This window comes from Heloderma suspectum, chromosome 2, assembly GCF_057233095.1.
Source record: "Heloderma suspectum isolate Gila_16-S chromosome 2, 16-S_ref, whole genome shotgun sequence".
Classification (NCBI taxonomy): domain Eukaryota; kingdom Metazoa; phylum Chordata; class Lepidosauria; order Squamata; family Helodermatidae; genus Heloderma; species Heloderma suspectum.
This window is the reverse complement of record NC_139459.1, coordinates 296,287,311-296,311,129: the sequence shown is the minus strand read 5'-3', so window position 1 is coordinate 296,311,129 and position 23,819 is coordinate 296,287,311. Positions and strand designations below refer to the sequence as shown.

At 45.9% G+C, this 23,819-nt stretch overlaps 1 protein-coding gene across 6 annotated transcripts in view; it reads left to right on the top strand.

The window, feature by feature from the left end:
• The window catches only part of CARD19 (caspase recruitment domain family member 19), a 40,811-nt gene that overhangs the window by 1,404 nt on the left and 15,588 nt on the right, over positions 1-23,819 (top strand). For 2 of the 6 annotated variants that reach the window (XM_084839984.1, XM_084839981.1), the window contains exon 1: positions 5,171-5,488. The exons of 2 other annotated variants lie outside the window; for them this stretch is intronic. In XM_084839984.1, coding sequence (XP_084696110.1) covers positions 5,479-5,488 — 10 coding nt within the window. In that variant the 5' untranslated portion in view covers positions 5,171-5,478. Of the gene's footprint in view, positions 1-5,170; positions 5,489-5,592; positions 5,879-23,819 lie in introns of those variants that run through there. 2 more of the 6 variants (XM_084839985.1, XM_084839983.1) reach the window with 2 other exon arrangements.

The following is a 23,819-nucleotide window of genomic DNA, read 5'->3' as shown; positions in this document are numbered from 1 at the left end:
GTCAGTTACCCCAAGGCTGAAAAACAAACTCCTGAGTAGTTAAGGCTTTGGTCTTTGCCTGCAATTCATTTCATTTTCTGCAAGTGAACAAATATTAAAGAGCATAATGAGTTCAGGGGCTATTTTCTCAGAATAAGTGATGGTGGAAGCAAGTATCCATGGGGCTGATTAGGTATTTAGCACAAAATGCATGGTTTCTTTTAATATATGAAATTCAAGTACTGCATTTGCTTATATATTTGAAAACATATTCAGTGCTATGTAGTTGTGACTGTGCTATGTTTGAACCTGATGTTCAAATCTGCATTCTGAGACAGGTCATGCTTTATGATGGCAGCAACAGTCGCTGCATTTACACCAGTGTAAAGAAGAGATGCACATCTCCAAACAGAAGTGTGGTGCAGTGGTTAGAGTGCTGGATCAGGACTGGGAAGACTCAGGTTCGAATTCCCAGTCAGCCATGACAGTCACTGACCTTGGGCCAGCCATACTCTCAGCCTCACCTACCTCACAGACTTGTTGTGAGTTCAACATGTGTATGTGTGGTGGGTCGTAGCAACGGAGGAAGAACCGCATATGACGCCTTGAGCTTCTTGAAGGAAAGCTGGGATATAAATGCGATAAGCTAGTAAATTGGGGACACACACCAGGAAGTCTACCTTGTTGAAACTGGTGGGTCATTTTGGCTTGGCAACACGTGGGTCTGACTTACTTGTTCGATATCAGGTTTTTATATACTGACTTTTTATTAACTGAATCTCAATTACGCACCCCCAAAATGTGTTGTATCCCACCTAGTGGCCCTAAGTGTGCAGACACATGTGTATCTCTAGTTCAGAAGTGCACAACCTGTGGCTCCCCAAGACCTTTTCAATGCCTCCTTGATGTGTTTCCGGAGGCAGACTAAAACATTCCAGCAGGCCTTTGGGACATAGTTGGCACCTGGAGGTAAACTGCTAAAATGTTGTTTTAAAATGCTGTTTTAATATAATTTTAATTATATCGTTGTTTAATTTATATTTTAACTTTTGCATATTTTTATGTTTTAATTGTGTATGTTTTAATTTTTGTAAGCTGCCTTGTGTCCCAGTACTGGGGAAAAGGCGGGGTATAAATATAATAATAATAATACCCCCCCCAGGTGCCCACCAGCCACATCACTGCTGGATTCCCCGCCATGTGTGCTTTCCATGGATCCTTATAGAGATTGCGGGTATGTGTCTGTGTGCTTGCGTGTGCACGAACACACACACGTACCTGTGTGGCCCCCAAGCCAGCATCACGTATGACTCTCCGTGCCAAAAGGTTGTGTGCCTCTGCTCTAGTTGGATAAGTACTTGTGTATACAAATGGCCTGGGAGCTGTACATGTGGGTTTGGCCATGCTGGCTGGGAATCATGGGACCTGCAGTCCAACACATCTAGACAGCACCAGGTTAGGGAAAGCTGGTCTAGGATTCTCAAGCTGACTGACTAAACAGTGTCTTAAGGATTTCTCTGTGATGAAACACACAGCGGAGATTTCAGATGGTAGATTTGGTTTATTCAGAGGATTCATCTTGAAGCATGAAGGTGAAGAAATATTAACCATTTCTTACATAAGTATATTACTCATGGTATCACAAAACCATGCAAAACAGCTTTCCAAATTGCACAACTTTTTGATCCATAGTTAATAAAATATTCATGTTCAACTGAAGCAAACTTGCTACAGTCCCTAGCAGACATTCAGTGCAAACCTATACATGTCTGCTCTGAAGTAAGGCCCACTGGGTTCAATGGGACTTCCTCGCAGGCTAATGAGTATAGGATTGCAGCTTTAGTTACTCCAGACAGATCATTAGTATGAAAAGTTTTCATTCTTTTACAAACTTGTAAGATTGTAAACTTGCTTTCCACACCTTGCTGAACAACTGAGAATCTAGACCCCAGGATTGGAAACTTGTGACCCCCCAGATGTTACTGGACTACAATTCCCATCATCCTTGACTATTGGCCATGCTAGCTGGGGTAGATCCAAGTTGGAGTCTATCGGGGGGGGGCACACAGGTTGACCACCCTGATCTAAAGAGCATACTGTGGTGCAGAAGACATTACTATTAGATCTAAATGTACTAAGGGCACAATCCTATGGCCGCTAGTCAGCAGCTAGATGGCCATAGGATAGGTCGGTTCCTGGAGAACCGACCCCCACCCCTCCTGCGCCACCTCATAGGCAGCGTGGATCAGCCCCACGCTCCAAAGAGCAACGCGGAGCGGCAAAAACAGGGTGTTCCCGGGGGGCGGGGAGGTTGGAAATGCCGGTACGACACATCCTATTGTCCTCTGGCCTCTGCTTCCCACACTCCAAGGTCCTGAAGACAGACAGCTGAAATTAGCTGTCTAGCAGTGAAAGCAGCGCAGGGGGAGCAAGGAGGGATCCACTCCTCACCACTCCTCCTGCCCTGCACTGGATAGGTGGTGGCCCCCAGGCTCGGAGGCGACCGTCGATCCAGATAGGATTGCTCCCTTACTTGTACATAACATTGGTTCCAGTAGACTTTATTTTGAGAAAAGTATGCATAGGATTACAGCCTCAACTTTAAGCACGTCAGTATTTATTTTTGACTACAAAAAACTACCTGTCAAAAATGTATTACATCTTCTAGTTGCACACAGATGGATGAGTTCATGTTTCTAACTGGACTATTAAACTAAATAGTGCATGCAAATAATAAATCACATATGCAAATTAGAAAAAATGTAGAAAAATTATTTGAGACACTTAAATTATGTGAAAAAATAAATTACGTTATTAGAAATTGCACAGTTAATCGTTTCCAAAAGTGGCAATTAATTTTATAAGTCTAAATTTATATTCACAGTTCAAACTACAAAGCAAATTAAGTTTGCCACCAACTTTTATTTATAGTCCTGAATTAGAATTATGAATTAGAATATTTCAGTTCACAGGACAATAAAGGGAACTGGAAATGCTTATAGGAACAATATCAAATAAAACGACAAAATTCTTTCCAAACACTTCAAATTAATTACTTTGTATATGTAACCCATTACAACTTGAACAACAACTTCATTAAAAAGAAACTGTATGACTACTGAAAATGTGTTTTGCTTCACAATCCTATGCATATCTACTCAGAAGTAAGTCCCTTTAAGCTCAATGAGATTTACTCCCTGTGTACAACAGGGGTGCAGAACCTCTTTCAGTCTGAAGGCCAAATTCGATTTCAGAGTAGTTCTCGGGGGCCGCATTCCAGTGGTGCGAAGAGCAAAAGAGGTTAGCTTAAAGCTCATAGATCAGCTTAAACCTCTTACTGCCAGTAACTAAGTCTTAGGAGAGGCATTTTAACCTTTTAGGGAGCGATCCTATCGAGACAGGCAGCCGCCTCCGAACTTGGAAGCGACTGCCTATCCAAAGCAGGGCAGGAGAAGCACGGAGGGGATCGTTCTGGGGGGCCTGGATTTGGCCCCTGGGCCTGAGGTTCTACTCCTCTGCTATACACTATGTATCCTATATGTGTATCCTCTACGCCGGGTAATAATTAGTAATAATGGTATGCTAGTTGGTGGCAAACAGAATACAGCAGCAATCCAGATAGCTTAACATTTAAATTATTCAGGGAGGAGAGGCATGGGAGAACGTGACAGACCTTTATAAAGTGAGGATGGGGTAGAAAATGATGCGGGGGCGGGGGACATCACAGGTGAGGTGATCCCATGAGAGGCACATTATGTTTTTGAATGAAGGGGTCATGTTGCTTAGACAGTCATGTTTCTGGTCAGAGTTACATTTCCCATAATCGTATATGCTAATTCCCAAGATTCAGTCACACATTTCAGTACAGCCTTCTCCAACCAGGTGCCCTCCAAATGTTTTGGACTATAACTCCTAGCATGCCTGGCCATTGGCCATTCTGGGTGGGGCTGGAGTTGAAGTCCAAAACATTTGGAGGGCATCAGGTTGGGGAAAGCTGCTCTAGCAAGAGCAAGAAATGGAAGCCAAGGCAGAGCTGCATAGACAGGGGCTGATGTGGTTCTAAATGGCACCCACTGAGTTATATGGGGCAAAAATTAACTCCCCAATTTTGTCCTATATATCCAGAAGTCCAGCGCTAGGAGTGCTCCTTTCACTTGAGAATAGGACGTTCTTCCATGGTGTGACATCTAATAATTGGCCATATGATGAAGCTAAGTTTACCATGGCCTAGTCACAATCCAGTCTAGGCATGGAGAGAACCACCATGTAGAGTTGTAGCCGATGTTACTTTAATTTAAGCCCCATTCATTTCAACAGATCTTTTCTAAGTATGGCTAACACTGGATACTACCCCTAGGAATATACTTTTTCCAGGGCAGTGTTAAAACTATCAATATTTTGGTTAAATCCTACTATTAATGTTTAGCTTAAATAGAAATTGTGAGGCTTTAGTAAAAAACAACAACACCAAGCTCAGGACCTGTAGCAGTCAAATTATGCTTCTATAGAGTCCACCCCCCCCCCCCGACCATCCAGAGAGTGGCAGGTGATGATGCATCAAGGCAGCAGAAACAAACTCCATTTGATTCCTGCAGACACAATGGTGCTATGACTGAAGTGAGTCCAGGCGCAATCCTATGCATGTTTAGACAGAAAAGTCCTACAAGTCCCAGCATTCCCCAACCAGCCATGGTGGCTGGGGAAAGCTGGCAGAACTTTTCTCTGTCTGAACATGCATGGGATTGCACCCTTAAAACTGCAAATGGTCTGAGTATTTATTACATTTATTTTATTTATTAAATTTATTAATTGCCCATCTGGCTGGTCACCCAGCCACTCTGGGCGATGTACAACAATAAAAACAGTTCAAAACAATAAAATTCAACATTAAAAACATCACATTTCTAAAATTACCCTAACCCACCCCAAATGCCTGCCTTTAAAATTTCTATTTTAAATCAGGGTTGGAAAACAGTTTTGTTGCTGTAGCATATCAGGATGCAGAAGCAGTTTCAAAGCACGGAAGAGGGGTTGTGGGGGCGAAGAAAAAAGGAAGTCATACACGCGGATGTCTACAGGAGCCCCCACAAGACTCTTAAGTCCAGGATCTCAAATTACCTCGCTGCGCCCGTGTATGAAATGTGGGCGCTGCTGGCGCTGCGAATCCGACGGGTTGCCTCTCCAGGTCCGCCCTGCGCTGCGGCATGGAGAGGAAAGCCTGCGCGCCACTGTCCCTGTTCCCCAGGCAAGCGCGAAGGGAGCCCGTGCGAGACGTTCGCCAAGCGGGCTCCTGCCTCAGTGCTTCTGGCGGGCTTGGCGGAGAGCCGCGTGGACGACGAGGCCCGCCTGTAACTCGAGCCGCGCAGCCGGAGGGCCTCCTGCCTGCCAGGGAAGGAGCGGGGCAGGCCCGTCAGAGCTCGCGGGGGCGGGACTGGCAGCTGCGGCGCAAGCAAGTCTCCAAACGTCGCCAGAGGCCGGCTTTTCTCCCCGGTGGCCGCCATGATGCCAGGTGAGTACGCCCCTCTCCCAGCGGGACGACGTGGGGAAGGGACGGCGGGCCACGCCACGTCTCGGCTGCAGGGGGCGCATAGAGCCCGGCGCCAGCAACTGCCCGCGCCGCGCCGCGGCAGAAACGGGGGGGAGGCCCCGGCGCGGAGCGCGCGCGCGCTTCGCCCCCGTCCGGCGTTCAAGGCTTTGTCCGCTTCCAGTGGCGAGGCGCTGGCTGGCGCTTCCTCTTCTTCTCGGTCGTGGGCCCTCGGAAGTAAGCCTCGTGGGGCCTAATGGGGCGAATTCCCAATATTAAGTGTACAAAGGGTTGCAAACGTGCCTCGCCATCCTCTGTGCATGTGTGTTTACTTGGAAGGAAGTTCCCATTGACTTCTCCAGGGCGTACTCCCAGGCAAGTGGGAGCATTGCGGGATTCCTTTCTTTTGTTATCTAAATCAGTTATTATTGTTGTTTACTTGTTATACATTTGGTCACACGTTTTACAGGGTTTTCAGTGTGCGCGTGCGATATACACTCGGTTTTCATCCACTTTAAAAACTTCGAGTTCTCTTACTATCAGCATAACACAGTGGATCATCATAATCGAAATAATAATAATAATAGAGCCAGCCACGTTAAGTGCTCCAGTTTTAAAAGATGGAGTTAATTATGTCAAGTGAGGACGTTTATTTGTGTGAGTCATCCTGTAAGAAGGATGCTGACAAGCTGGAGAGGGTTCAGAGGAGGGCAACGAAGATGATCAGGGGACTGGAAACAAAGCCCCATGAGGAGAGACTGAAAGACCCGGGCATGTTTAGCCTTGAGAAGAGAAGACGGAAGGGAGATAGGATAGCGCTCTTCAAGGACTTGAAAGGTTGTCACAGAGAGGAACGCGAGGATCTCTTCTCGATCATCCCAGAGTGCAGGACATGGAATAATGGGCTCAAGTTAGAGGAAGCCAGATTCTGGCTGAACATCAGGAAAAACTTCCTGACTGTTAGAGCAATAGGACAATGGACCCAATGACCTAGGGAGATAGTGGGCTCTCCCACACTGGATGCATTCAAGCCAAGGCTGGACAGCCAACTGCCAGGGATGCTCTGACTTGGATTCCTGCATTGAGCAGGGGGTTGGACTAGATGATCTTGTAGACCCCTTCCAACCCTACTATTCTATGATTCATTGGTAGCAGAGTCAGTCTCACCGTACAGCTGAATACTTTGTTGCATGTACTACTTGGGGAAATGATTAATATACAGATAATACTGTTCTGTGCATTGCAATAAAAAGAACTTACCCTGCAAAGAATTAAAACGTGTCCTTTCTCCTTGGCCTTTTATTTAGTGTTATGGCTTTAACTGGAATTACTGATCATTTATACTCCCCATCCCCACCCAGGATGAAATATTTCTTCTTGAAGTACTTGGATAGAACTGGGAGGCACTTAAGCCTCTCCAAGGGCCACTCTTCCATTTTTATTAACTCAAGTGTCGCTTCCTTAACTGCAGAGCAGCATTTTGCTACAGTTCTAATTCAATGTTTTTAGTTTTGTTTCTACTAACCCCCCGTTTCTCTCTGTATCCCACAGTGTTTTCCTTCTACGCAACTATAGGTTATCTTTCAATCCATCTTTGTTAACCCACCCTCCTTTTCTCTCTCCACATCATAGCATAAATGCTACCTTCTCTCTGCACAACTGAATATCAGCATCCCCATCTCTATTAATCCTATCTTCTCGCTCCTCTTTATACTGCTTACTTTCTTCTCCCTGCTCCCCCATCTATTATTCCCCATTTTTCTCTTTCCCCATCCATCTCTCTGCACCACTGTCTCTGTTTTCCCATTTTTTCCCTTTATTCTCTTGCTTTGCTCCATTGTTGTTCCTTTGATGGCAACAGCAGACGTGGCTTTCAGTATTGCAATAATTCACACGTGGAAGGAGTCTCAGGCGCAGGTGGACCATGCAGTCTGGCTGGCTGACAGCAGTGAGCTGGAAAAGCCGGTGCCGGCAATATCCAGGTACCTTTAAATCCAGGGGGATGAGAAGAAATGTAGATGTATGGATGCAGGCATCCACTCATTTCCAAATAAATATTTTTATTTATTTAAAGTATTTTTCATCTTCCTCAGCGAAAAAAATGGCTGATTTTATAATCAGTAAAACAAAACAGTCCCTGCCTGCCAGGTTTCAATCTAAAGAGACACAACACATAGGAATGCGGAGAGAAGAGGGGGAAAAAGACCTTCAGCTGGGCTGGTGGCGTGGCATTGCTTCCCCCTCTCAGCTTGCTCAGTGCAGCCTGCTGGGGTGTAGATGGTGACAGCTGAGGGAGGAGGACATACTTTTGATGAGGGCAATGTGGGAAGTTCACATTTCCTTCCCGGAAACTGGGGCAATGATGGGATGATTAGGAAGAACCTTAGTATGGCCTTCTTTGGTTACCTTGCCAGTAAAGGAAGGAGCTGTGCTGCAGCATATAGTGACAGTGTATCGAAAAAAGGGGGAAGGGCGTAGATATTCCCACAGAGAGGTGGGAAAGGACCTCAGTGGATATTCTGAGGTCCTTCTCCAGGTGCTGAGGCAAGGTGGGTGGCTAAGAGAGAGGGCCTTTTCAGTGGTGGCACCACATTTGTAGAATTTTCTCCCCAGAGAGGCTCACCTGGCACCTACTTTATGGTATTTCCAGTCCCAGGTGAAGACCCTTTCAATTTATTATACTGGTTTTAATTTGGTTTCATGGTGTTATAGTGGTTTTATTCTTGTTTTGTTAGTTTTATCTTGCTTTTATTTTGCGCTTCTTTTTTGTTTTAATGTGAGTACTACATGTTTTTAATGTATTTAATGTTTGTTGCTGGGTGGTTTAAAAGTACACTAAAATAAATAAATAAATAAATTGATGTATGCTGTCATGAGGATGAAGCTATAATAGTTTTGGCAAGTGCAGCAGGTCATGGCATTGTGTAGCAAGAAAAGCTACACCTGTCAAAATTTCCTATACTATTGTTGTTTGTTGTTCAGTCGTCAAGTCGTGTCCGACTCTTCGTGACCCCATGGACCACAGCACGCCAGGCCTTCCTGTCCTGCGCTCTCTCCCGGAGCGTGCTCAAGTTCATATTCATTGCATCCGTGATGCTATCTAGCCATCTCATCCTCTGCCGTCCCCTTCTCCTTTCGCCTTCAGTCTTTCCCAGCATCAGGGTCTTTTCCAGTGAGTTTTCTCTTCGCATTAGGTGGCCAAAATATTTGAGCTTCAGCTTCAGTATCTGTCCTTCCAATGAGCAGTCAGAGTTGATTTCCTTTGGGACTGACTGATTTGACCTCCTTGCAGTCCAGGGGACTCGTAAGCGTCTTCTCCAGCACCACAGTTCGAAGGCATCAATTCTTCGGCGCTCGGCCTTCCTCTACTATACAACTTTTAAATTACACCTGCAACTGGACTTGCTATTGAGGCTCTGTCTGTAAAGCAATATATTCCTGGGTTGCAGGAGGTTCTCAGTTGAGCCATGGCTGAAAGAGATTAGCATTTGCGGGATCAGGAGGCTCTGCGTGAAATTATGCTTTCTGTTCGTTAATTTGTGCTGTGCCGCTTACATAGCTAGTAGTTATAACACAACTTAGAGAGATGCCATGTCAACTAGCATAGCAAGATCGCTAGGTTGTGCACCCCTAAAGTTCAAAACTATATACTGTCTAACCAACAGCATCTGTACTAAACAGCACGGTATAACTTTTACTGTCAGCCAGGTTAATATAATAGACTTTTTGGAAAAGCAGTTAAGATATTTAGCTCTGATATTTGTGTTCTTCATGCCAGAGAGTCCATACATAACATGCTTCAAATGGGAACATTTATTTTAACGTTTGTATGAAAATGATACAAACGTTAAGTAGACACAAGACAGCTGTTACTCCAGCACGGATCAGAGTCCAGCGCTTTTGAATGCTACTCTGAAGTGATTGACTGCTTTTGCTACATATAGAAATAATTTGCTGATTTTTGCTATCCATGTATAGCTTTTTATTTCTAAATGCTGGCCTTCAGAGCCACAGTTTTCTTGAGCTAATGCTTGCATGATTCACACAGCTGATTGCTAGACCTGGAGCCTTTCACTTATAGGCTAAATCCAGCTTAGATCACCGGAGACTAGAATTTATCAGCATTTGCCAGCTGTTTCTTGATGTGGTCTTGCACTGTATCTTTGAGGACAGATTTCTGCTATTAAAGAAAGCCTCAGAGTAAGGAGGCCACAGAGTCAATGAAAGCTGGAAAGCCATTTTACACCTCTGTGCTTTTGCTCAGGTGTTTACCCTGAACACTTTACCCTGTTCATTGCTTGATAAGAGTGTAAAAAGGGAGTTCGTACTGCCTCATACTTGTGGGAAATCACAGGTTTCAGTCTCAAAGACCCAAGTTTCCAAACAACTTGCTATAGTTACTCATTCTGCTAATTGCAGTTAGCAGTTTTTTTGGAGGGGGAGTGTTACAGGACAACCAGGGTTAGACTTGGTTCACACAATCAAAAGAAGCCACGGTGGCTTGTGCCAGGCACAATCCCCTAATTACCTGCCTGGTCACAGCTTGCCATGTTGTCCGAACCCAGGTGGCATGGCTTGTTTCAGTGGGAAACCACCCTCAAATAACCCATGGCCTGTCGTAGGGTTAGTGTTACTTCCACCCAGGTGAGGATTGCTTCCACACTAGTATTTTTCTCTGGAATCGCCATCCATTGTTCACATACTTTTGTTGTTTTCAAATTTGTGCTGTGCAGTTTCTAAGATAAAGTATTTAATTCAATTTATTTATTTACTGTACTTTTAAAAGGCCCAATAACCCAAGTTCTCAGAGTGGTGAACAATAATTAAAAACATAAAACACAAACAAAGATAAAAAATAAAAACAGTGCACAATAAAGCCAAGATAAAACTGGCAGTGAAGAATAAAACTATTCCAGCACATAAACCAAATTAAAACCAGCAGCAGAATAAACTTCTAAAAGCACTAAAAACAGTTCTTAAAATGCTGATGAGAATAAAAAAAAGTCTTAACCTAGAATGGGAAAGGCCATTATGTAGGTGCCAGGCAAGTATCTCTGGGGAGTAGTTTCACATTGCTCCCTGGCCTGAGAAACTTTGGTGCCTTATTTTTGAATGTTTTTTTTTAATTGACATCTAGTTCTCACAAACCTAAGAGCTGCTTGTGCTGGTTCAGAACACATGTCAGTCTAGCCCAGCACTCTGTCTATGGTTGGATGCCCCAGGGAAGCTCACAAGTGGAGCAGAGCATAGATGGCTTGTTCCCATTGCTTGCCTCCAATGTCTGGTGATCAGAGAGGCTGTAGCAAAAAAGGCACATGGATCAGAAATGAGAACAAAAAAAGCACACGCACACACCCGTCTCCAAATCTCTGTCTGGAAAATGGTCTGATTTTTAAAAGCTTTCTAACTTCTTTCTTTCATATAATGATGCCTATATAATGATACCCTCTTACACTATGTGGCCAGCAGCAATCAAATTCTCAGTCTGTTTGCAGAGTCTGCAACAAACTATGGATTTGTTTGATTCTTTTCAAGAACTGAATGAATGAAGGGAAGAGGAGCCTTAAACCATCTGCAGTTATCATCATAACCTGGTCATTCAGCGATCATTGTTAGTACTATAATTGCCTGCTTTCTGAGGAGAGTAATGTTCTGTCATTTTAAGTTTTGCCCAGAGGACAGATGAGGATTTTGCTTTGTTAGCATTACTTGTCGTTCGTGTACTAAAATACCTGCTTTATTGTTTTCCATACTGCTGGATTGCCTGGCAATGTAATCTATGGTGATGTGGTTTGTTTTGGGACAGGCTTTTGATTAAATATTGGATGAGCCTTTTTCCTTTGTTCCTTTTTTTAAATTGTGTGGCAAAGTTGCAGTTATGTAAGTGTAATGTGTTCTTTTATTTGCAAATATAATAAATAAAAAGGAAAAGGGGAGAAAACAGCAACAAAAGGGGAAAAGAAAGCACATGACATGAAAGAATATTCATTCACAGTAATCACAACTCCATTAAGAAAAAGAAAAAAAGGTTTGACACTTATATTTCAATTATATAATTAATATAAGCAGTCCATATATCTAAATAAAGATCCAGATGAAATTGGTCACTGTAGGACTGTTCAAATTCATCAAGAGTAGTAAGATCTTCAGATCATTGAATGATAGGTGGTAGATGTTTATCCTTCCAAGCTTGAAGTATGCATCACTTTGCAATTGTAAGTGCTCTTAAAGTCCACTTTTGCTGTCCATCTGTTAATCCCCATATCACAGGAATATAATTTAAAAGCTCATGAACATCCACAATTATCACAGATTTTTGAAGAACAAAATGTATACGAGTAATGACTTCCAATCAGAGAGAAGCCACCACAGGGCATTCCCACATCATATGTCTCAGCAATCCATTGTCGACATTGCACTGTGGTATCCAATATACACAAAACAATTGTTTGTCAAATCAGTCTCAATTTTAAATCTACAGAAATGGTACATATGGATGCTAGGGCAATTTTCCATTGATTAGACTGTATAGGGGATTCTGATTCCCTATTCTTTTCCGCTCTAACATACTGAAACATCCACTTCATTACATTCTAAAAAACATCTATAAACAACTCTTGTCGGCTGAGCTTTCTGTAAAGAACCAATTAATTCCTCCAACAATATAGAAAGTGCTGAAGCACTCACCGCTGATGGCCCATATATAGACTCCAGCAGATGCTGTAATTGAATATATTGCCACCCAGCACTAGATGGTAAGCGATATCTAAGCCACGCTACCAAAAGTGGTAAAAGTTCATCGATCCTTTTAACTGATCTGAAGTATAGATTCCACTCTCAACCGAATTCCTCCACATAAAAGGCCGCTTCTCTATTTTCAAAACTAGATTCTTCCATAAAGTTAATTTAGTGTGACAATACGGATCAAATCGCAGTTGATTAGACATTGTATCCCATGTCTCTCTAGCTGCTGAAATTACAAGTGGAGCCATTCCTTTCTTTTTAGTATACTTGGATCCTAATGCCATCCAGCCAGAAAACACTGCTAAATAAGCTAACTCCAAATCAATCCATGAAGTAGTATTAAGGGGAAAAATACTTTCCAATCATTTGTACAAGTTAACAAATAAGCCTTATGATACTAACTAAGATCTGGAAAATTAAATACTTCCTAATTGGCAGTCCTCTTAAGCAAAAGATGGGGAGGATACCCGCCCCGAATAAACTTCTGAAATGCTGCATAAAGTTTTGAAAATATGTTTGGGGAATATATAAAGGAACATTGCACAGTACCCATGGCAAAAATTTGGCTTAAGTATGTTAACCTTACCCGAAGTGCTTATATTAAATGGTGTAAGTGTAATGTTAATGCATACAAAATATAATTGTAAGTGAGTATATTGTATGGGAGGGGGAGGGGCTTCGGAAGGGGGCAGGGCCTGTGGAGGGAGCCCAAACCTCTGCAGGCCGGATGGGCAATGTCTGTGGGCCGGATTAGGCTTGCGAGCCAGACCCTGCCCTCCCCTGCTATACACACAGTTCCATTTTGGCATAATTGGCAGAGGATAACTTGGCATGTTCAGCATTAAGAGTTCCCAATGTGAGCCTCAGTGCATACCTTTATGAGGTCCAGAGCAGTGACAGCAGTATTGATCCCCTCATTCCCTGGGCCCAGTGCTGGCATTTTCCTGCCTCTTCTTAGAGCAGGGGTGGGGAACCTCAGGCCAAGGGGCCACATCCAGCCACCCAGGGTCCAAGTCTGACCCTCTGGGGTTCCCCAGATGACCACACCCCCTACCCCTGACCTCACCCTCTTTCCCCCAACCACTGATCGGTGGTTTCCCACCTTTTAATGCTTTCCCCCCACATTTTAAAAGGTTGAAATGCCTCTTCTTAGGCTTACTTACTTGCAGTAAGGTCTTTAAGCTACAATATTCTGGGATTTTTGGCCCCACCCCCTTCACCTTTGACTCCTCCCACTTTGGAATGTGGCCCCCGGAAGATTATCCAAAAATGAATTTGGCCCTCAGCCTACAAGAGGTTCTCCACTCTTGTTTTAGAGCCTGAGTAGGAAAAACCAGAGCCCTATAGCAGATGGAAGAGTAAGAGAAGTGAATGAAGCACTGAGTACTAAGACAAATGGCACAGCTGCTGCATAGTAGGAGCAGGAGAAGGATAACGTAAGCTGCCTTGGGTTCCTTGCAAGAGGAAAAAAGGCGGGGTATAAATGCAATAAATAAAAATAGTAACTGCAGACACAAACCCCAGGTCTCTTGACAGCAACACTGCAAGTGTTCCTTGTGCATGAAATGTATTCGGCTGTACGTGTCTCTCCATTCCAGTAAAACACCGAGAACGTCTTACATTTATTTCCCAAGTCTATATTTTTAAATAAACAAAATGTGCTCTTTTAATCTGATAAAATACCAGTGCCTTTTAAAATTCTCGTTAGTCAGTTTCATTGAAATATCTCTAGTCCGCCTTGCATATCTGTTTCCATCGTGGAGTCTAAGATAAGGCTGAATTCATTTCAGCATCTAGTGATTCCAGAGCCTGTGAGCTGCCATAGTTATTGCTTCATGAGGGAATAAAGCTAAGGCTGGATTAAAATATTATGGGCTGGATTTTTTTTAAACCATTTTGTTAATGTTGATAGAGAGAAGAGTTATCAAAGCAAAAATATTGAAAAATAGTTGATCCACAGTGATGTTTCAGAATGAAATATTTTCTCTTTATCTAGCTGTTGGCATGGAGCATTAGTAGCTATACACAGGTGTCCCATTCAGAGAATAAAATACAATGGAACCCTGCGTAGGATTCTGTGTTCTATGCTATCATAATTATAATTAATTATCCACTTGTAGGGATGGCATTATTTAACAATTGTCTTGTTTGTTGTGATGTGCATCTCAATGTAGCCAATGGCAAAACGTAATTTTAATGGAGGCAGTTGGCACCCTTACACCCATTTCTGTGAAGCTGTGAAAGATGTACTTGGCTAGGAATGGGGTGACCTTGGTTGGAAACATTAATACAGTGGTTTACAAATTGTGTTCTGGGGAATGTAGAGTTCCTTGGATGTTTAAAAGGGGTTCCTCAATGAGAAATATATCACAAATGGCACACAAATTTCCCTGAAAGACAGCATGCTTACTATCATCAATCTCTCCCTAAAACAGTGGTCCCCAACCTTTTTGGGACCTGGGACAGGTCCGTGGAAGACAATTTTTCCACAGACCAGGGGGGATGGGACCGGGCTGCAGTAGGGGTGTGGGAACCCCCTTACCTTGGGTCCGCGGGGGGGGCGATCCGTTCCCCCCCCCCCCGAATCCTCGTCGGTCCTGGACTTGCTGCGGAGCTACCGGCCAGCTCCTGCTGGGGGAGGACGTCCGACCGCTGGGACGCAAGTGATTTGCGTCCCTGTTCTTTGTAGTAATAGGCTATTACTGCAAAGAACAGGCTCCGGCCGGGGGCGGACTTCCAGCCACTGGGACACAAATGGTGTCTGTGTAGCGGATGCCATTTACGTCCCTGTTCTTTGCAGTAATAGGCTATTACTGCAAAGAACAGGGCCGGAGCCAGCCAGCAGCTCCGTGGACTCGCTGTGGAGCGGAGCTGGCCAGGGCCGGTGAGGATTCCGGGGTGGGGAGGAGGGACGGATCGCCTCCCCCCCCTACAGACCCAAGGTAAGGGGGGGTTCCCACACCCCTACTGCAGCCCAGTCCCTAACAGGCCACGGACCAGTACCAGTCTGCGGCCCGGGGGTTGGGGACCCCTGCCCTAAAAGGTGCAGCTGCAGGGAGTGTTCTTAGCCATACCCTGTATTCAGGTAGAACAACTATGAGGCCTTGCTGGTGTTCTGCTTGAACTGTGTTTCCTAGAACATATCCCATTATTAGCATTAGTATTTTTAAAAATTATAAGCTGCCTTTTAGAGTAAACCTTCCCAAGACTGTGTACAAAATTTGAAAGAACAAAATACAATAGACCAATGATACAATATTATTATTAAGAATAATAATAAAGAAAATTAGCAATTAAAACCAGGTAGCACGATAAATGCAACGGCACCCAATAATCCTGACTTAATTGTAAGCCAAGGATAAGACTTTAGGGTTGCTTGAAAGCCTGTAATGATGGGGCCTGGTGGACATAAATTCATGCAAAGTTCTACAAACAGGGGCTACTACTAAGAAGGCCTATCCCTCATGCCTGTCTCTTTTGGTAGGCAGGCACATAAGCATGGCTTCCAGTGCTTATCTCAGAGTGTGGGCAGGTTGGTATGGGTAAAGGTGATCCTCCAAGAAATCTGGACCAACCCATTTAGAGCAAGGGTGGCCAAATTGTATGGCCCCAAAATAACTGCATGTGCCATTGGATGGACAGCTGGGGGCACGCGCACACACACACACACACTCTCCCACCCCTCCTGACCCAGATGTCTTGGAGGAGGGAGACGCTTTAACTTTGCCCTCCTGCCAGCGATCCTGCCACAGAGTAAGATCAGAAATTTTGTTCATTATGAGTCTTCTGCCATTTGCATTCTAATTATAATATTGCATTGTGTCATTTTATTGCCCTCAACCCCTCAGAATACGAAGGAGCCAGAGGGACATTTGGGAATGACTGTATCGATAGCTTGGGTCATCCCCTCATCCCAAGTGATCAGACTGCTGGCTAAACATGCAGGAAAATCCCCCAAAGACCTCAGGAAGCCGTATTCATCAGTCTCTGGAGATGGACCATCACATTTGGAGCTGCCCTCTCATACCTGGTTTTTTTTCTATCAAGTCTATTAAGACAGTTGGCTTGTTGGAATTGGGCCAAATACCTTAGTTAACAGTTGGCCCCTTTTGTGTTCCAGCCGGAGCAGGGGGCATGGACAGGGCATTTGCTGTGAATTGGGAGCATTTTGAGGTTGTTGACAGCAGATAATGTCCTGGCCAATCTGCAGCCAGCCAGGAGATACCCAGTGGAAAAAGCAGATTTTCTGAGACCACTTTTACTCCTTTATTTTATTTTATTTTATTCTTTAATTCGGGTTCTCTGCACTTCTGATGCTGTGTGTCCCTATCCTCCACATTTATTTCAGCATGATAGCCCTGCCCAGGGGTGTGTCACCTGGCCATGAACTCACTGAGCCTTTCTAGCCTTCAGAATCACCCTGCACTCCCATTTCGCCAGTAACTAGCCTCCGTGATGATGCACTTCTCTGATGTTTGCATTACAACCCTGGTTCGTCTCCTGACAAGGAGGTGGCAGTTTGTGATAGGAACATAGGAAGTTGCCTTATACTGAGTCAAACCCTTGGTCCATCTAGCCCAGTATTGCTGGCACTGACTGGGAGCAGCGGCTCTCCAGGGTTTCAGGCAGGATTCTTTTGTAGCCCTACCTGGAGATGCCAGGGATTGAACTTTGGACCTTCTGCCTGCAAAGCAGGTGCTCTGCCACTGAGCTACGGCCCCTCCAATGATGCATTCTGTGGTGATTGTTGTTGTGGTTGTAAGTTTGGAGTCTGTTCAGATTAGAAAGTTAAAGGCTTAGGTTTGTTTTCTGTTTAAATGTATCATTTGTTCTATCTCTGTCTTTATTTATTTATTATTAAATTTATTAATCTCCCATCTGGCTGGTCACCCAGCCACTCTGGGCGATGTACAGCGTACAATAAAACAGTTTAAAACAATAAAATTCTACAATAAAAACATTTTCTAAAATACCCTAACCCACCCCAAATGCCTGCCTGAACAACCACGTTTTTAATGCATGACGGAAGCTCATTAAAGAGGGGGCATGGCGGAGTTCCCTAGGGAGGGAGTTCCACAGAATGGGGGCCAGCACAGAAAAGGCCCTCTCCCTTGTCCCCACCAGTCTAGCTGTCCTGGCTGATGGGATAGAGAGAAGGCCATCCAAGGCTGATCTTGTTAAGTGGCCTGTCTGGTGCTGCTGTAGGCGCTCCTTAAGATAGGCTGGGCCGGAACCATATAGGGTTTTAAAGGTCAAAACCAACACCTTGAATTTGGCCCGGAAAACAACTGGTAACCAGTGCAACTCCTTCAGCACTGGAGTGATGTGATCTCGCCGGCGGCTGCCTTTAATCAGGCAAGCTACCGCGTTCTGTACCAGCTGCAGCTTCTGAACCGTCTTCAAGGGTAACCCCACGTAGAGCGCATTAGAGTAGTCTAAACGAGAGGAGACCAGGGCATGTACTACCGATGGGAGCAGATGGTCGGGAAGGAAGGGCGCAGCCGCCGTATCAGATGGAGTTGATACAGCGCTGTCCGGCTCACAGCTGACACCTGAGCCTCCAAAATGACCCCCAGGCTGCAGACCTGGTCTTTCAAGGGTAGCCGTACCCCATTCAACACCAGGTCAACATCCCCCAGCCTCCTCTTGTCTCCCACCAAAAGTGCCTCAGTCTTGTCAGGGTTCAGCTTCAGCTTATTCCTCCCCATCCAGCCACTCACCGTCTCCAGACATTTGGACAGGGATTCTATGGCCAACCTTGGTGAAGATTTGAACAAGAGGTAGAGCTGCGTGTCATCCGCATATTGATGACACCGCACCCCAAACCTCCTGATGATAGCCCGCAGCGGCTTCACATAGATGTTAAATAGCATCAGGGGGAGGATGGAACCCTGTGGCACCCCACAAGTGAGTGGCCACGGGTCCGAAACCTCCTCTCCCAGTGCTACCCTCTGGTACCTGCCGGAGAGAAAGAACCGGAACCACCGCAATACGGTGTCTCCAATGCCCAACCCCTCCAGGCGGTCCAGGAGGATACCGTGGTCAACGGTATCAAAAGCCGCTGAGAGGTCGAGGAGAACAAGGAAAGAGCATTCACCCCTATCCAGAGCCCTCCTCATATCATCTACCAAGGCGACCAAGGCCGTTTCTGTCCCATGCCCAAGCCTGAAGCCTACTGAAATGGGTCTAGATAATCAGTTTCTTCCAAGTGTGCCTTCAACTGCATCGCCACCACCCGCTCAATCACATTGCCCAAAAATGGCAGATTTGAGACTGGGCGAAAGTTGTTCAGAACTTGAGGATCCAAGGAGGGCTTCTTTAAGAGCGGTCTTATCACTGCCTCCTTGAGGGTTGATGGCATCACTCCCTCCTCAAGGGAGGCATTCACCACCGTCCTGATCCCCTCACCCAGTCTCTCTCTGCAGCCCATAATGAGCCAAGATGGGCAAGGATCAAGTAAACAGTGGTCGGCCTTACAGATGAAAGCACCTTGTCCACTTCATCAGGAGGAAGAAGCTGGAACTGATCCCACAAAACCAGTTTGCCACAGGCCGCCTCTTGCTCACTAACAGTATCCACAGCGTGCAGAGTAACACACCTAATCTGATCAATTTTATCTGCAAAGTGCCTTGCCAAGGCCTCACAGGAGGCCTTAGAATGCTCCAGTGGTTCAGGAGCCACAGGACCAACCAGGCTCCGGACCACTTGGAACAGCCTCCTGGGACAGCACTCTGCAGACGCGATAGAGGCAGCATAATGTTCCTTTTTTGCTGCCTTCACCTCCACGTGATAGGCTGAAGATACAGCTCTAGCCCGTGTCTGATCGTCTTTGGAGCGAGACTTCCGCCACTGGCACTCCAGCCGTCTCACCTCCTGTTTCAGAGCTCGTAACCACGGATTGAACCATGGTGCAGTCCGAGCCCTGTTCAGGGGGGAGAGGGCGTTTCGGAGCCACCTGATCTAATGCCCCAGTGATTGCGGCATTCCAGCCACCCACCAGGGTCTCGACCGAGTGGCCGTTGGCGTGCCCCAGAGAATCCCCAAGCGCATTCAGGAATCCATTTGGATCCATAAGACGCCTGGGGCGGACCATTTTAATGGGTCCTCCACCCCTGCGGTGGGATTGTGGAACCAAGAATTCCAACGTCACCAGATAGTGATCTGACCATGACAAGGGGGTGGTGGATATACCCCCGACTTCCACGTCACTCCCCGCTTCTCCAGAAACAAACACAAGGTCTAGTGCATGACCGACTACATGGGTGCGCCCCATTAGAATATGGTGCTGCTCCCAGGAAGCCATGGTCTCCATGAAGTCCCGAGGTGCTCCTGTGAAGATGGCCTCCGAATGTATGTTGAAGTCCCCCAACACCAATAAGTTAGGGGACTGTACACGCACATCAGAGACCACCTCAAGCACCTCGGCCAGGGAGTCAGTCGTGCAGCGGGGTGGACAGTACACGAGCAGAATCCCCAGACTGCCCTTCGGGCCCAACCTCCAGTACATGCACTCAGCAACCTTGGTCTCCCGGAGAGGGGGTCTGGTGAAAACCAAGGACTCTCGGTAGATAACAGCCACTCCCCCTCCCCGATCCCCAGCCCTCGGCTGCTGTGCATACGAAAATCCGGCTGGACACATGGCTGCAAGGGTTGGAGCAGCAGCCTCGGCCAGCCAGGTCTCCGTAATACATGCCAGGTCTGCACCCTCATCCAGGATCATGTCATGGATGAGGGAGGTTTTCTGGGTAACAGACCTGGGATTGCAGAGCAGCAAATGAAGGCCAGAAGATGGGGTCACGCCTCCCCCAGCCATCCTTTGGCTCTGGACAGGCCCGGAGCAGGGGACGGATACTACACATCTCTCCCTTGTTCCCCTTCCCTGGCATGGCCTGCCCCTAGTGCTCCGCCAGCGCCTGCCGCCCAGCCTCGGTATGTTCTGGCCCCCAACACTCCCCCCACTGCCTCCATCAGGTGGACACATGTCCCCTCGCTCCTGCCTATCAGGCAGGCTACCCACCCCTAGAAACACAACAAAATCCCCCAGAAAAACAACAACAACAAAACAATTAAAAAAAAATTAAAAATCCCCTTAAAAATAATGCCAGGCAGGAGTCCACAGGGAAGGCCTGGTGGTGGTGGTGGTGCTGGTGGCGGCGGCGGCAGCAGCAGCAGCAGGCCCCGCAGCAGTGGGCACGCCTCTTCCCCGGTGGTGGTGGTGGTGGCTTCTCCTGCAGGCCCTGGCTCTGTAAAAGCTGCTGTTGCTGCGTCTTTTTAAATAATAAAGGTATTTTTTCATCTTTGAATTGATGGGAAGTGTGTGTGACTGAGGTTTCTAACCAAGCTCAGGGAGAGGATTTTCTCTCCCTGCATGACCTAACCACTCAAGAACATTGTAAGGGCATCTGATCAAACTCAGGAAGAGGGGAGTTGCTGCATAAAGGAGCTCAACTAATCTCCAGCTCCATCGCAGTCCACCAGCCCAGCAGAGGTTACATGTAGCCAGAAGGTCCAACTTGATCAGGTAATGATCCATCCATGGCAATCAGAGAGATGAAATCCTTTTAGACCAGGGCAACCCCACCCTTCCTGCCCCTCAAGTCGAGCTGGATGCTGTACAGGTTAACCACGAAGACACATTGGGGAGAGGTTAACACCCCCCTCTTCCAGCTCAATTTCAGTGATGCCAGCCAGGTCAGTATGCTCTTCCTTAACCAGGTCAGAGACAGCCCATCCCTTTCTATTAGCTGATCTGGCATTCATTAACACCACCTCCATGCTTGCAAGGACTGCCCCCAAGGTTACTCAGGCTGAGGGTGTGTGTGAAGCGGAAAGGGGAATAGCACAAAGATGTCTGAACTGCTGTCCTTGCAACCGATATAATTCCCCCACTTCCTGTCCTATTGCACTGCCCTGCAATAGCCTTATAGTGTCCCCCCTTTCTTCTGGGTCCCTCTACACTCCTTCTCACCCACCTGAACACATATCAAGCCCGCACACTCCTGCTGCCCTCCTTCTTAAGATCCAGGCCCTAGCCCCGGGTCCTCCCCAAAGGGATGCCCTCACTTGTTATTGCTCCGTTGGAGGCCAGCAGCAACTCACTGCTCCAAGCTGCATTCTTCTTTATACCCCTGCCCCAGAAGATGAGGCAATCTGGCAGGGGCTGAGTCTAGCGTGTGCCTGTCTAGGCAGGAGGCAGAGCTCCCTAGCCGGCAGAGCTTCTAGCTGGCTTACTCATGAGGAGAAGGCAGCAGAGAAGGAGATGGGAAAAGCTCATTCACAGTCTTCCGGGACAGAATCTTTATGGTGCATAGACTAAAGCCCAGTTGCAGCATCCTTCCATCAGTGCAGTTAAAACTAGGGATGTCAGCAATATCTGCAACAGACCCAAATGAGTTTGGATTTTCATGAATCCGACTGGTGGATACTGCAGCAGACTGGCTGTCCCTCTTTCTGGCAGATGCCGTGGACTCTCGGACTGGTTTTCTAACTTTCCTAACATTTGCACAAATTCCATTGTAGAAAAATACACAAATTTTAAAAAATGGCCAAAAATGCGCATTTCCCCCATAGGCTAAAATGTACAAATGCACATTTTAGGGGATTTTTCGCATGTGTGAATTTGTGCAGATTTGGAAACAAAAAAAATCCGATTCTGTCAATGGGCAGACAATGGAACAAAAGGTGCTTGACAGTCGGTGAAACACAGATGGAATGGACTTCATACAATCCGTACATCCCTACTTAAAACTGTGCGAGAGAGCAAGGCCGTGCACGCTGGCCCAGCTGTCAGATTCCCTGCAGGACCTGCTCCCACACTGTCGATGAGCTGGAGCCATATCTGCAGAGAAGAAGCTTGCCAAAAGTACATAGCCTGTCTCATAATCCTGATAGTTCAGGATTCCAGCTCATGGGGATGACCTATGTGTATTTGACGACTGCCCCTCTGCAGACATTAAACTGTGGAGAGAAAAATGACTGAACAGGGCTCCAGTCAATACAGAAAGGGTTCCCAGAAGGTACAAAGCTTCTACAACGCTACCTATTGTGGTGTAGTGGTTAGAGAGATGGATTAAGTCTTCAAAGGCAGCCCCATGTATGGCACATTAAAGTAGTCCAGCCTGGATGCCACTAGTGCCAGGATAACTGAGGCAAGGTCTGTCCTCTCCAGATAGGGCTGCAGCTGGTGTACCAGCATAAGCTGGTAAAATATACTCCTGGACACTGCAACCACTTGCACTTCCCCAGTTAGTGCAGGAGGACTCCCAGACTATGCGCTTTTAATGGGAGTGCAACCCCATCTAAGACCAGTTGTAAACCTCCATGCAGATTAGTTGGTTTCCCAACCCACAGTGCCTCCATCTTGTCTGGATTAAGTTTCCGCTTGTTCACCCTTCTCAAACAGCCCCCAGGCGCTGGTTCAGAAGTTCCACAGGTTCCCTGGGATGTGCAGATGGAAATGAGTGGCAGAACTGAGTATCATCCACATACTGATGACACTTCAGTCCGAGCCTCTGGATGACTTCCCCCAGCAGTTCCAGTTGAATCTACAGAGTTGCAAAACTTGTGCAGTTTCATTTTAATGGGAATGACTCAGGCTCCCAAAGAGCCATTACTTATTACAATTATTGTGGGAGGTTTTTATGAATACTTCTTTTGGTCCTATTGAAAATCGCACTAAAAGAAAGGATGTAGAATCGGAAGACAATGAAATGTTGAAAGCATAACAGCAACATCTTTCTCTGTTAAGGCCATCCCATGTTCTTTTAATGGCAGGAATCTCTGGATTTTGAAGCACTGATTAGGAAACAATCCTACAGTTGGCTATGCAGCAATGAAAGTATCAAATTGACATTGTTCTGAGGTCAGATTAGAGCACGGTTTCATGTTTAGCAGATAGAATTTGAAGGTAGATGCATAGAATTTGAGCACTCCAACATTTTTTAGGATGTATTTTCACCCAAACACCATGCAGAGGTAATATTGCTCAATCTCTTTAAGTATGAATAGGAAACCAGGACTGCCTTCTCCTGCATCTTTTTCCTTTAGCTTGTATGCACCATCCCTTCCTCTGCTTCTTTTGAGTGCAGCGCCTCTGCATCTTTTCATTTTTCAAAGGGTTAGTTGGTGTAAGTGCTTCAAAAGTTTAGGGTTAGTGTTACATCTGCTTTGGTGTTTTTTCTACTACTGTTATTAGCTCAACCCCACACTCTGCAAACTCACTTCTAACCATGGTTGCAAAACTGTGCAGATAGAATGCTAACCATGGCTGGCTTTGAAAAGAGAAGGAAGGGCTGAGTTCACATCCCAAATGTTACACCAGCACATTAGTCACTGTGCTGCAAAGTTGTCAATGTGAAATGTCAGCATTTTGCATGCGCGCGCGCACACACACACACACACACACACACACAGTTTCCATCATCACTTTGAAGATTTAAATGCAAGTATGGAAATCTGCTGAGAAATACAATTACTTCCATTGTTTAAAGTAAAAATACTGCAGGCCATGTTATACCTGCTGCTTTTGCGTAAATATATTTTTATTGAATAAGATGTGGACAGGAGAAGTTGT